This window comes from Aureobasidium namibiae, assembly GCF_000721765.1.
Source record: "Aureobasidium namibiae CBS 147.97 unplaced genomic scaffold scaffold_9, whole genome shotgun sequence".
NCBI classification, from domain to species: domain Eukaryota; kingdom Fungi; phylum Ascomycota; class Dothideomycetes; order Dothideales; family Saccotheciaceae; genus Aureobasidium; species Aureobasidium namibiae.
The window spans coordinates 603,794-617,431 of NW_013581200.1; the positions used below are offsets into that span (position 1 = coordinate 603,794).

The 13,638-nt window shown below is 50.6% G+C and overlaps 4 protein-coding genes across 4 annotated transcripts; 2 read left to right on the forward strand and 2 right to left on the reverse strand.

Moving 5' to 3' along the window:
• Nucleotides 1-2,444: 2,444 nt before the first annotated feature.
• M436DRAFT_64126 (uncharacterized protein) lies at nt 2,445-5,434 on the forward strand (the record flags this gene model as incomplete). Its single annotated transcript, XM_013571700.1, has 6 exons — nt 2,445-2,491; nt 2,543-2,660; nt 2,918-3,043; nt 3,140-4,081; nt 4,556-4,644; nt 4,987-5,434. The coding sequence occupies 6 exons, from the start codon at nt 2,445-2,447 to the stop codon at nt 5,432-5,434; spliced, it is 1,770 nt and encodes a 589-aa protein (XP_013427154.1).
• Nucleotides 5,435-6,811: 1,377 nt separating this feature from the next.
• Nucleotides 6,812-7,660, reverse strand: M436DRAFT_64127 (uncharacterized protein; the record flags this gene model as incomplete). Its single annotated transcript, XM_013571701.1, has 3 exons — nt 6,812-6,959; nt 7,019-7,456; nt 7,590-7,660. 3 exons carry the CDS (start codon nt 7,658-7,660, stop codon nt 6,812-6,814), a joined length of 657 nt encoding a protein of 218 aa, XP_013427155.1.
• Nucleotides 7,661-8,354: 694 nt separating this feature from the next.
• On the forward strand, nt 8,355-11,384 carry M436DRAFT_64128 (uncharacterized protein; the record flags this gene model as incomplete). The annotated part of the gene is made up of 12 exons (XM_013571702.1): nt 8,355-8,362; nt 8,460-8,570; nt 8,811-8,877; nt 9,082-9,108; nt 9,157-9,809; nt 9,991-10,038; nt 10,266-10,291; nt 10,324-10,579; nt 10,671-10,746; nt 10,787-10,865; nt 11,105-11,160; nt 11,340-11,384. 12 exons carry the CDS (start codon nt 8,355-8,357, stop codon nt 11,382-11,384), a joined length of 1,452 nt encoding a protein of 483 aa, XP_013427156.1.
• Nucleotides 11,385-12,206: 822 nt separating this feature from the next.
• On the reverse strand, nt 12,207-12,759 carry M436DRAFT_64129 (uncharacterized protein; the record flags this gene model as incomplete). Its single annotated transcript, XM_013571703.1, has 2 exons — nt 12,207-12,592; nt 12,666-12,759. 2 exons carry the CDS (start codon nt 12,757-12,759, stop codon nt 12,207-12,209), a joined length of 480 nt encoding a protein of 159 aa, XP_013427157.1.
• Nucleotides 12,760-13,638: the final 879 nt, after the last annotated feature.

The window sequence follows — 13,638 nt, forward strand, 5'->3', positions numbered from 1 at the left end:
TAGTCTTGCTGGTGGCTTTGGTGGTCCTGATGCTCAAACTTCAGCTTAACGTTCTGCTTTGTCATGGACTCTCTTCTTGAGCATTTATGTCACAATGGTACAAATTTGAGTAGACAGGAGCAGATAGTTAGATTTGTTTGAGTTTGACATCATAGAGCTAAGCGAAATGTCGGTTGGGACTCGTGTTCTATCTTCTTACCAGCGTTTGGAGACAACCAAAGACTGTGTGCATGATTTCTAATAGTGAGAAAATCACGCTCCTAATGAGACTGGTGTTCTTATGATGGTCTTTGATAGGCGTTCTCAGTGTTGTGAAAGGTAGTGGTTATTAATGGAATATGACTTGAAGAATTTATACTAACAGGGTGGTACTAACAACAAGTGGAAATACGAAACCCACTCGTGCTCAAAACAATCTGACTCTCCAGTCAGCAATTTTCAAAAGTCAGATTTAACCTACCTTGTCTTTTTCCTCAACTTGACGCTCTGGTGAGATCTGTAGAGCTTTTGAGCGCTCGTTGGAACACGAATCTTAACACAGAGTTTAATCCCTGTTGGCAAACGCCTCTCTCATTAGCGTCTTTCAGCTTCCGACCAGGATTCACAGAAGGATATAGAAATACTTGCTGCTAGCCCGTCTTGCTTTCATGACAACGAAAAGCTTCGTGCTTTCTACAGTTGCCACCTATTCACGAAGCTCTTTGTCATGGCAGAGAGCAAGACTTTGGCCTATCAACGGGCTTTCCAGCGTCTTCTCCAAGCTCACTGTTGCAGAGGCTATAGCAAAAGCCGAAACGCTTGATTTCGAATGGCTAGGGAAGATAGTCCAAGTAGACAAGTCGGTACTATCCTGTCAGACTAGCTGCGTGTGGATGGTGTCAAAGTAGCGTGATAAGATCGGTGATAATCTCCTCTACTACCGAAGAGCTCTTGGAAGAATCTGGTCGCTGTGCTGCCGTACTCTTGATCTGATGAAGACTAGGTATCCTTGGTGTGAAGAAACACTGATCAGATCTTGCCGTCGTCACTCCTTCCGGTTGTGAAGCTTTACAACGCACATCTGAGGAAGCAGCGATTACCAGTATAGATAACTCTTGAATCCTTGCTTGGACGTGAACGTGAAGCTGGCTGTAGCATTGCTAGGCGTCCGTAGGGTGCGTTGAGCTTCGGCCATCATCGCAAAGCCGGAGGAACGCAGCTGCTGTTTCCTCACCTTTGACTTGCGAATTCTGCTTTCTTGTTCCACAACCAAGCACTCTTTCAGCTCCTGCTTCCTTCTTTTTTGTTTTTGATGAACCAGACGTCACTGTAGCCTGCTCTTCCCTGCGGTCAGATGATGTGTCTGTCCGTGGCAAAGTCATCTGCAAAGCGCATGATGCCCGTGGTTCGAATCATCGCAAGACCTTCCACTCATCACCACAGCCGCATGCGCTTCACCCTACTGCCCAGAGCACGAACGCGCACGTCTTATCCCTACGGCTGAAGGTAAGACCTCTTCTTCGTCCTCTTCACCGCGCACGTCAACTGACTCGACTTGCCGGCGGCAGCAATCGTCACTCAGAAGTCGGAAGGGCCATGTGCCACGGCGCTAGTTCTTCAAGATCTTTCCTTGACTTAAGTCCTCTTTGATCTGTTCATCTAGTCTTGCAGTCTCCAAGTATTTAGTCCAGGTTGCGTCTTTGCTTGATGAGAACTTCATCGCGCACCTCGACTGACTTGTCATAGCAGCACCATCAGTCATTGCACAAGAGTCTGTCAGATCATGCGTCTCTGCGCTGGTCTTTACAAGATCTTCAGTCTGACTTGACTTCTCTTTGCTTTGTTCTTCCATTCAAGCTTGGTGGAGGCTTGCGTCTTCTGTCCAGGTATGCGTCTCTGCTCGATAAGATCTTCAACTTCAACTGACCTGACCAACCAGTATCCACTCTCAGCTCTTAGCGGATCTCTCTGAGTTCTTGAAGTACTTGTGCCTTGCGCTGGGCGGTCGGCATGCTCTGCCAGCCTCTTCGCAAGGGCTCTTCCCTCTTCACACCAACTCATGTTCAGAGTGATGTTGGTATGTCTTTGTAACATGTTTTGGTCGAGTCTTTGCTGACTTGATACCAAGATGAACAGCACTCGATCCAAGACACGGGGGATGAGTGCCGCTTCCGGCATCCAATCAGATGCACTTGCGCTCAACGTCATGCCTCACGACCATGCACGTGTCTGATCATTCCAATGCTCCACGACAGCTTCTTGGAGACTCATGTGCTGCTCCACTTTGGACTCGAGTAACCCCAGCCCAGTTCAGCATACCATTGCCACAAGACTTTCGACTGGGACAAGATCTGTTCTTGTTCAAGCTTCTGTCAGAGCTCCTCTTCTGTTATGCTCTTCGGAAGTAAAAAGCACGTCAACTCATGCGGCTTTTCTTGTGACTTTACAACATCCCACACTTCAAGATGCTCAACTGTCTTGCAGTGTGTGGCAGCCTTCATCCTCCTTTTCGGTATGTCTGCTGCTGCTTGCATGGTTAATCATCTGTACTGACCGGAAGTAGTCTTGAGATCGTGGCTGCCGCAGCGCCAGCTCAAAAAACAAGATCTCGATGGAGGAACTCGGCCCACACTTGCAAGATCCCGGGCGAGAAGATGGATGATTACAGCAAGTCATCAGGGGTTAGAAGTCACTATCTTTGCACATCTTCTTGTGCAATTTTGGTCCTGGGTCCGGGCAATTGAATATGTGGCTGGCCCGGGACCAAGACCTCCGCTGACACTGCTTTTCACAAGCTTCGAGTCAAGATATGGTGGGTCCTAGGTCCAGGCAATTGAAGAGGTAGTCTGGCCTGGGACCCTACCAAAGAAGCCTTTAGAGCTTCGGCTGTCAAAGCCGGCACCCCTGAGCCGACACTCCTGCTTCTGTCGTCAAGAAGGCTCGTGGCAAGAAGGCCGCCGCTGTCAAGGCCGAGGAGCCTATGACCGACGAAGACGATGAGAGCCCAAGGCTGCCACTGTCAAGCCTAAGGCTGAGCCCAGGGCCAATGGCTGCCGGCGCTGAGGTATGCCTTCTTCCACTCTGATTGCACAATTCCAAGCTGATCAAAACACCCAGGAGCCCGCCGCTGACACCAATGCTCTCAAGCGTGCCGCCATAGAGCCCGCTTCTGACCTCGACGAGCTTGAACGATCCCGTCATCGCCGATGCTGTCGATCGAGGCAACGAGTCTTTCGTCGTCAACAACGCTGGTGTCTTCGCAGACACCGCCATACGGGTCCTAGGTCCAGGCGAACGAATAGGTAGCTTGGCCTGGGACGGTGCACGATGTCCACACTACAGCCACCCGGCTCCAGGCAATCGAAGAGGTAGCTTGGGCCGGGTCGGCAGACATCGTGTACCGAGGCGGGTGTGCTTGGTGACTGATATCATCAACCTCGACAAGCCATTGATCAACGTTGACACTCCTGCCAACAGGACCAACGGTTACGGCAATCTGCAGTACGATGCCTACGAGCACCCCAGCGCTAAGCCTCGTCCTCTCCGTCGTGTTTCGGGCTACAGCTCCAGCCGCTCTTCATCTGGTCGCTCTCTCCGCGACGGCTACCACGAAGCTGGCGGCTTGGGCATCGAACTCAGCGAGAAGTCGAACATCTACGCCCTCGACAACGGCACCACCCTTGGTGTCGATGGCGACAGCAACTTTGAGGGACGCCGCGACATGATCAACATGAGATCGCCCGGCTTCTATCTCAAGAAGTCGGGCTTCAACGGCAGTCCTTCGCAACGTCGCAAGTCGAAGGAGCACAAGCACCAGTCTGTTTTTGATCTGGCCGAGCACGGCGTTGACAACGAGAAGCTTGACCTTCTTGTGGACAAAGTTGTTGAGCGTCTTCATCCCACCATTGTCTGGGCCATGGAGAAGGGTGACCACAACACTGAAAGTGTCCTTACTCATCTCGACAACGTTACTGCCCAGACTTCCACAACAGCAAAGCTTGTGTCAAGTCGACACTCGGGTCCATCCGGAGTCACGCCTCGGGTCGAAGCCTCGTTTACCCTTGCCGTTCTCCGAGTCAACGCAGCCAACACCCTAACCTACGTGCGTTTACGCATGTCTCGGCCAAATCACCGCAAAATCGCTGTCTTGCTTTGTCCGAAACTCGTTGTCTTCTACACTCGGCTTCGTCCAGAGTCGCTCCTCGGGTCATGCAATGATGACATCTGCAAATCCCAAAGCCATCAGGGGTTAGCAGTCACTATGCATCACCATGCGGATCCTAGGTCCAGGCAATCGAATAGGTGGCTGGCCTGGGATGGTGCACATATTCAGGTCTCTCTTCCCTTCAAACCCAAGCTGCGCAAAGCCCGTTTAGAGCTCGCTTTGCCAGCACCTCCACATTGGGGTTGAGGGGAAAGGAAACACACACAGAAGCCTCCTGGCTCCGGGCAATCGAATAGGTAGCTTGGGCCGGGAGAGCTGGATATGTGCACCGAGGTAGCATCACCGCCTTAGTCAGGTGTGTGCGTGCTTACCTTCCGTTGAGTGTGATTGCAAAATCTACTGCGAAAGCAGCAGCAGCAGCAGGCCGCATCGCAACAGACATACCCCTCGCCAGCACAGTCGACTCTGGACGTGCAGCAAGTCTCAGAGCTGGCGGGGGCGTATGGGGCTGGCGATCTGTCCGCAAGGAACCAAAGTGTGGCTGCGTGTCGGCGACACACAGTGCTCTGATTGCGACTCCAACCCAAGTCACACTTTGGTTCCTTGTGGACATACGATCTGATGGTGGGGTCCTAGGTCCAGGCAATTGAAGAGGTGGCTTGGCCTGGGACCCCTACCAAACAACAAATGGGCAACATTATTTCAAGATCTGCAGCTTGCAACTGCAACTAATCCAGTACATTCTCAGCATTGGAAGTTGCAAGCTGCAGATCTTGAAGGCGGCGGGTCCTAGGTCCAGGCAATTGAAGAGGTGGTCTGGCCTGGGACCCCGCCATTCACAGCAAAACCAAACGATACCGACTTCTCTGGGGCTGCGGGAGTCCGGCATCACACGCCCAAAGCCCGCAAGACTCCCGTGGCCCAAGAGAAGTCACAGTCACGTCTTTTGCTGGCGACGAGCCCGAGTCCGGTATGACGCACCCGAAGCCCGCAAGACCTCTCATCCGCCGCTACTCGGAACTCCTCGATCCTACTCAACTCGACAGCCTGCAAGTCAGGAGCCCTAGCGGCAACATGCTTACTGGCAGCACGTACAACCTCAGGGAAGATCGCCCCCTGAGCGTTCGCGAGAGGCAAGAGAGAATTGTGCGGGTGAAAGAGAAGGTCAAAGAAGGAGCAGGGGATGGCAAGAGGCAACAGACGCAAGAAGGATTCGGCAAAGATATCTGGCAGAAGTGCATCCAGAGAAACGTAGCAAATTCTGAGAATCAAGAGGATACTCTTTCTTAGCGGCTCTGTCGATCATCGAGCAAATACCAATGCAACTCGATCGATCAGGCAAGACGACAAAGGAAGGAGCAGCATATTCTCAGCAGGTAGAGCAGGGATATTTAGGCGTTTGCGAGTATCGCTGGGCGTGGAAGCAGGGTAGAATACCAATCGAGATGTCATCAAACGTCCTTTTTTCCAAGCCTCTTTGTACTTGTAACAGTCGTCTCAGCGGGCAATGCACCGTTTGTGATACTTTTGCGCCCGTCGCTGTACGTGAAAGCAGAGTTGCGGAACATAGGAATGTAATTAACAATCCTCAACTTTTGTTGCCAGCAGACGTCTCAGTGGATGATATATTGTTGGGGACATCTTTGCGAGTATCGCTGCACGTGAGATCAGGATTAACAGTGGCAGGTATGTACTTCCGAAGACGTCTCAGCGGATACAAAAGGTGCTGGGACACGTTTGCGAGTTTCGCTGCGTGTAGAAGTAGAGTAAATCACAGTTGAGAGATCGTCGAACGTCCTTTTCTACATCTCCTTTGTACTTGTACCAGACGTCTCAGCGGATAGGACAAGATCTGCGAAAGGTTTGCGAGTATCGCTATACGTATTGGAAAGATCAGAAGTAGTTGAAAAACGATCGATCCTTGGTGTTGAGGCCATGCCATACAGAAGTTTTAACATCTCACTGGGCAGAGCAAAAATTGCAATACGTTTGCGACTGTCGCTGCATCTCAGCAGTCAGGACAAAGGTCTGAGATGTATCTGCGACTCTCTATGGAAATCCTGGGACTTCACAACACCGTTGCATAAAGGCAAGACTTTCGGCACAGGCAAGTGACCTTGGAGAACACGACTGTAATTTGCACGGTCACAGACGCCATTGTCGTGCTCGACTGCCTTTGCATGCAGTGGTTGAGGCAAGAGGCAAGCATGATAGATGCCGGAAGCGACTTCAATCTCTTTTTTCTTGCGTTGTTTCTCTTGCTTCTTCTGGATGCACTTTGACATCAAAGTGTCGGCGTGGCAGTCCGCTTCTATTGAGCCAATGCTCAGCGACCAAGAACCTCGGCAAATTCTCGGACCAATCCGCTATAGTGACCGAACGACGTGCACAGGTGTTGCAGCTGAGACCTGGCGAAGTTACTGCCTTGATCGGTATGTGGGAATAAGAAGCATTCTGCATTTCCTTGATCACATGAAAGATCCATACACACCGAACCAAGAGTCAGGAGTTTGCTGCCACAAACAGTCATGAGCAACTGGGGGCAGGACGTCTTTCATTGGAAATCAAACACCTGTCGGATGGGTAGAAGCTATACGCATCGAGCTCTAGCTCTAGGTATTGCAAGGCACTTTTTTTCCGTTGCCGGAACAGTCTTGGTAGACTCTTCTAGGCAGCTGTCGTCGAACACAGTTGGGAGTAGGAGCGGCACGTGATGAACATGTAGTCCTTTGCAGCAACATGAGGCCTCAGGTTACTACGACACGTGACTTTCAACGCTTCAAAAATGGGTGGATAAGTCAGTAGTGACATCAAGCTGTACAATCAAGTAGATGTCGTGACTTTATGTTGATGTGGAAGGGTAGAGTTACGCACTTTCCTTGCGAGCAAGAACAACATTGTGTATAAGTGACTCTGGACGAAGTCGTTCGTTCTTGCTTAGGGCAGAAGCTTTGTGACGTTGACGCTTGCCTCTTCTGTAGAGCACGCACATCTGCTACGGCAAGAGAAGGCATGATAGACGTCCAAAGCTTCTCGCGGGATGCTCCATCTGACTCGAGGATGGTCTTTACGGATTCAGTCAGCTTGCCAACCCAGACAACCCCTCGATCGGGTCTTGTTCGACGCCCAATGCTTCTGACGCCTCTGACGCCTTGATAGAGACTTGCACGTTTCTTGGAGCTAATAGTGGTGATGTAGAAGGCCCTGCGGCAGCCGCAAAGACTGTCTGCCCTCTCAGTGGTGTCGCGATGATGTCGCCAAGCTGAGAGTGGTTGCGCGGGGCGAGGGGTGGTATGTGAATCTTGACTTGAGCTGTTCAGCTTTTCTTGCGCCTTTCCCCATCACAACTCAACTTAACACACATTGAGTTTTGCAACCACCGACGACAGCATCATCTCAGCCATCATCGAAGACGACCAGGTAAGCACCATCATCCTCTACTGACGCGTCTCGTGCGAGCAGAACCTGATAGCTCAACAGAACCATGACTTTACGCCATCTTCTGCTCTGGGCCATGGTGGGACCATTTTTCCTGGCGGCGGCATTCATCATGCGTGCTATTGCAGCCATCTCCACCGCGCGCAAGGTAATGCCAGAGTTCGTGCTGTGCGCCGGCGATGACTCTCGCTTGAGTCGGTGATGGCAGATCTTCATCACTCTTTAGCGCACACCATCCAAATAAGTCAGGCCTTTCCCTTCCACACAACACCTTCACGGCTATGATGTGCTTCGGTGGCTAGCTTGCCATTGCACCCAAAGATGCCGGACTCTGTACCTCCATGGTCTTTGTCTCTCTAGATAAGGTCTTATGGCCTAGCCGGGTTGATGAGCATACATTCCATCAATGTTGCTTTGATTTTGTTCAACGATCTTTGAGAAGGTTGCTGACTTGATCGAAGTTCGAAGGTCTCGGGGCTCTTCCGTATCGTTTCGACGCGCTGAGTTGACTCCGCGGTCTCGAGTGCTGGCTTGCTGCGAACCCACGACCACAAACTTTCGTAAGTGTCCTTGAAATCCTGCACAGCACCCCCGCTCCAAGATGACAGTATTCATACTCATTTCAATTCTGAATCGCCATGAGGATTACAAAAATCAAGAAAGAGTTCTGAGAAGCACCCTTGATTCCGTACCACTTCTTTTCATGCTGAGAGGTTCTTGGCTGACAGCTTGCCTCATACAGAAACACTACCGCCTTTAGCAACCGCTCAGCATGGTCCTGTGAGAACCGGCTAGACAACGAGCTCCTCGATGTCAAGACCATGCTTTGCCGCGCGATGAAATCGTTGGACTTCTGACTTTTGAAGAAAACAAACAGCTCTTTGCAGCATTCTGATGGCACACCCCAGCATGGTCTTGACTCGAAGTGGCGAGTTGCTCAAGCCAGCCAATATGACAGGAAGTTTTTGGTGCCATCTTCTTCGACAGGGTAAGCATGGAACAGTATCCAAACCACTCCTTGCTTCATGATGACGTCTTGTGAAAAACATCTGACCTTATGGTAACCTCGAAGGATGGTAACCTCTGACAGAGGATGAAAACATCTTCAGCCGGCTTGTATAGCCAGCATTACACTTTATCTTCGATCATATCTCCCCGCTGACTGCTGGAATCTCCTCTCTGTTCGTCCAAAGTTTTTTGTTGAAAAGAGCTAATACTCTGGTTCCAGGAAGATCGCAATCCATTCGAAAGTCCTTCGTGGCGCGCCAAGAACCCAACAAACATCAACAAGGCAAGTGAGATTCTTTTCCAGAGCCCAGATTGCCTAAATGATGAACAAACAATTCTGCCTTTCTGCTGAACCCTGTCACGGAGACATTGTTGAAGACAAAAAACCACTTGCGACGGCCTGGTCGCAAACTGATGAACAGCTGCTCATACCATGATCGTACAACTTCTCTGTAGAGAACTTGATTGCTGACTCTTTCTGTATGACCCAGGTCGATCTCTCAACGAATGAGGCGCCGGTCCGTCGGCATCTTGCGCAAGGGGAAAAGCTTTCGTGATGGCCACAGATCAGCTTGCTTGTCTTTACCGACAACAGCACCAGACAAGTCGACCTTTCCCTCCCCAGTCTGCTCTTTGTTAGTGGAGCATTCTTTCTGGTATCCGGCGGCGAACAGGTGCTGACCTTCATCATCGTGCAGAGCGGCTGCCCGCCCCGTCACCGTCCCAACCCAAGCCGAACTGTCGATACAAGACGGCAACGAGGATCTCAACAATCGAAGAGGTGGAAAATCAAATGGAGTGTAATAAGTGGAAACAAAAACACAGTGATCCCTTGGCGAGAGGCGTGTGCTCAAGCTCGTGTGTGCTCAGGCTCGCAAGGACAGGCTGGCCACTGCCACTCCGCCTTCATGCTGTGCCAGACTCATGTCAACTGTGTTGTTTGCACTGCCTTGCGTGTCCGTCAGAGCTTTCTGCTTCGGCATCTGCCATGCCTGTCTCCAGGGCAATGCAACAGGCAGGCCAAACGCTCTGCCCTTTGCGCCCTGTGCATCATGCATGATGAACCAAGACGACTCGTCGTTTCTGAAGGAAAACCTTCTGGTTTCCCTCAGTTGTCTGGCTGCATGCTCGAAACGCTGCTGGAAAACAAGTTTAAAAGAGTATTCTCTCATCAACCCTTGCAGTCATTTCAGACTTGTGGCATAGGCCGAGAGCTTTGGTAAGTCCGCAATCTTTTCCATGCAGTGTTTCAGCAGCCGAAATGATGTCAGAAAACATAGTCTTTCTTTAGACGTGGGAGTGATGAGAACACCAGCCCTCGGGCCCCTTCTGATTCGCTTTATCACATCTTCTGTTGACCATCGACTTGCTCGAAGAATTTGACTGACACTTGCCTGTAGGTTTGCATGCAAGACCAGAATCCAGCACCACCGGACACAAACACTTCGGTAAGTGTGTAGACTGAGCGCAAAACTCTGACGATGATGAACACAAGCTTTTCTTCATGTTCTTTCGACCTTGGGAATGAGAACAACGAGCACAACTCTGACAATCTTCATCGCCCTCTTCCATCCCATAAGCGAAGTAGAGAGAGCTTGGCTGATGCTTTGAGCAGCAACGCGATATATCAGTCAGCGAGACTGCTTCCTTGACGCATGCGATTACCACAGTATAGCTCGGCATATGCGGCAATTGTTTCTAGTAAGTCTCCTCACTTCAAGATGCCTCAACAGTGATGATGAACACAATCTTTCTTGCTCTTTCGATGACTCGGTGGACGATATCAACGGATAGCCTTTCGACGATTCTGAGCTGTCTCTCTGCTTTTACCACGATTTCTTTCATCCTCTGGAAGAACAACGCTAACATGAAGGGATGCTTGAGTAGTATGGTCGCATTCATACCAGGAGAACAAAACACCTGGCAAACCATCGCAGGACATATATCGAACGCAGGCACAGCTCAAGGCCTGGATGGAACAAAGCTTCGGTAAGTGTGCTGATCTTGAGATGTCTTTTCGAAGCGATGATGACAAAAATTACCTTGTCCGTTGTCTGAACCCAATGACGACAACAAAAAGCTTTTTCGCACTGCTGAGCAACCTCATATACTCTTTTGATGCATCAAATCCTTGCGAGTATGCTGCTGACACTGGAGTATGTCTTGCAGGTGAAGAAAAGACGCTTCCTCCTCCAGATCCAGCGGTGGTTATGTTTTGAGCTTCAGACAAGTCTGAGCTTCGGGCAAGGGCATGTGTTGTTTGGATCCATGCGCGGTAAGTCGAAGATGCTTTTCATTTTCCTCTGCGTGATGAGAACAGACGAAGTTCATCAATTGAACAAGATTGAGAACAACCTTCGGTGACAAAATTTGCCTGACGCCGCAAATTCTTCCACATATCTTTTATCGATCCGTCAGGGGTATCATTGCTGACAGTATTTTCGGGTTGGCAGAACTTTCGACAGCGTCTCGGGGACTTTGCTGATGAGTTATCCTTTACCTTCCTCTAGACAGAACGTGATGGCCACCCTGAGTCTGAGACGAAACGTGATGATCTAATGCAAAATGCGGTGAGTCAAAGTTGCGGTTCTTTTTCCTTGTTGCATGATGAAAGAAGCAAAGTATTGATCATCCATGAGATCTAAAAAGTCTACATGGAACGACTTTATCTGATGCAGCGTTCTTCCCTCGACCTTTTCAGCAGTCATTTGAGAAAGGAGTCTTACTAACTACCTTTCTGCCTCGACAGTTCTACGAGAGCAAGTTTCAGGTCTGCGAGCTTGGGATCAAGTAGTCGATGTCGGGTAGAAGTAAAGTTGCTTTTCGTTCCGTTGCTGCCCGTAGACTGCAATGTTGAAAGAGGAGGCAATTGTCAGAGAGCCTATCGTCTCGGACACTGTGGCAGTCGCTTCTGGTTTCTCGAGCAAGACACCAGTCCTGAGTGATTCGCAAGGGATAAGAAAGAACCAGCAAATGCCTGAGCACCATCTGCGCGGCAGCAGCATTCCATGTGCTAGAAGTCTTTCAGATCTCGAGCCGCGACTGACCGAGTGCCACAGCTGTTAGCTGGAAAACACCTTTTTCGTAAACAACGGATGAGCAGAAAGATGCGGACGTTGAGTTGATCAACACTGCGTCTCCCAAGAGGCTGTCTTTCCAGTCGCGTTGATGCGACTGGATAATTTTGACAGCTCCTGATCCTGTTGCACTCTAAGAACAAAAGCAATGATGAACAGCCTTCGTGTTTTGAGTCGTAACACAAGGTCTACTTGACAAATTGCGACATGCCTGGGCATAGAGAAAGATAAACCACACAAACTAGGGGACCGTGCCTCAAAACCGCTGGCGAGCGGGGACTGCCTCCAGCGTTCGTGATTGACATGTCCTTGTCGATGAGTCAACAAAGGCCGTGTATCATGAGTAGAATGCGGAGGATCGGACAGGCGGAAGAAGCGCTCCAGCGGTGGGACAGCAACGTGACTGATGAAGACGCCGCGACCATTAGCCAATGCAGAAGTCCGAGGACCCGCGCTTTCCATCGAGTTGGCAAACCAGATAGCTCCGAAGTGCAGATTGATGCGATGAGCGGTTGGAAGTACTTATTAGTGTCGATAGATTAACCGGCGTCGTTGTGACTTGATGGAGATAGCTGACGGGCATACAGAAAATCCACACTCGGCCGAACCTCTTCCGATGGCCAAACAACTGTTGGATATTTGGACAGACGCTTCCCAGCCAATGCCAATAGAGGCTGCTTCGCCCGACTTCGACTCTGGCGGACGTTTGTTACGCAAGGTTTGAGTATGACGTCGTCGAGAAGGCGATATCTGAGGAGGACCGCTGTCTGCATCGAAGTCGGCGTTGAAGGTGTCTCCAAAGGCCCGCAGACCGAGTCAAGCACCGCGTCGAAGTCATGATCGACCGCGGTTGGACGCTCTGAAGATCTCCCGTCGTTGAGGAGGCGACCAAGCAACAGCATACATTTCGGAGTGCTGCCACTTCCTGGTGCGGGTGAAGGTAAGCTGATGAGAGAGATTGCGGTTGGTCACAGGCGTCAGCTGCGTGGTTGACGCACGCCTGCGGCGAGAGCGACGCTTGACGATACGAATACTCTGAACCACTCCCGAGATTGGTGCGTGTTGGTAACACTCCAGAGATGAAGCAAACATGTTGGTGGTGGTGGTGGTGAAGATTGCCAATGCTCATATCTGTTCGTCCTTGGACTCTGAACACTTTTGCAGACGACCCGGAGTTCATGTGCTCGAAAGGTAGGAGTTGTTGAGAAACCACGGCATTGTTGTTTTTGATGGACTGTCAGGAGATCTGACGCACATGATGTGCGTCGAGATCATGGAGGTCCTTCAGCTTGAGCACACGTTGAAGGACAAATTGTCGAGCCAGCATTCGCAGCTACGACGATCTCGCAGTGCTGCCTCGATATGCGTCTGTGAAGCTGCGAATGCTCCTGCGTAAAGACGTGAATGGTGTCGAGCTGAACTCATGCGAGAGTCACGGGAGTTGTCAGACGAGGACGCTGCATGCTGAGAAGGCACGACTGCAGACGTCAATCACTCCTTCATTCCCTTTCCATCACGCATCGAGACACAAAGCGAGGGATGCTCGGATATCGACGGTAGAGAAGTCGATGAAAGAGGTGGATACTCAGCAGTTTCAAATCATCACGATCAGCTTTCTCCGAACTCGCAACAGAAAATTGGAGAAGGAGCAGGGCGCGGAGATGAAGCAAAGATGGACTCTTGCAGTCAAGACCGAAACAGGCCGTTCAACAATACCGAGATGAAAGTCTGGAGAGCCGAAGGTATGATGACCAACACGATAAAAATCACTTCGAGTTTTGGTGGAGAGAGCTTTTCCACTCGGTCTCGACTCGTGGTGCGACAGCAAACCGTAGCCGAGCGAAGCAAAGGTCGGTTAGCGTAATCTGGGGAACAGTCCTGATCGGGTATGGCGTGGGCGGAAACACAAAGACCGCGAACTTGCGCTTATCAACGTCAACTCTCAAGACCGAAGGTAGCCGGAGGCAAGTG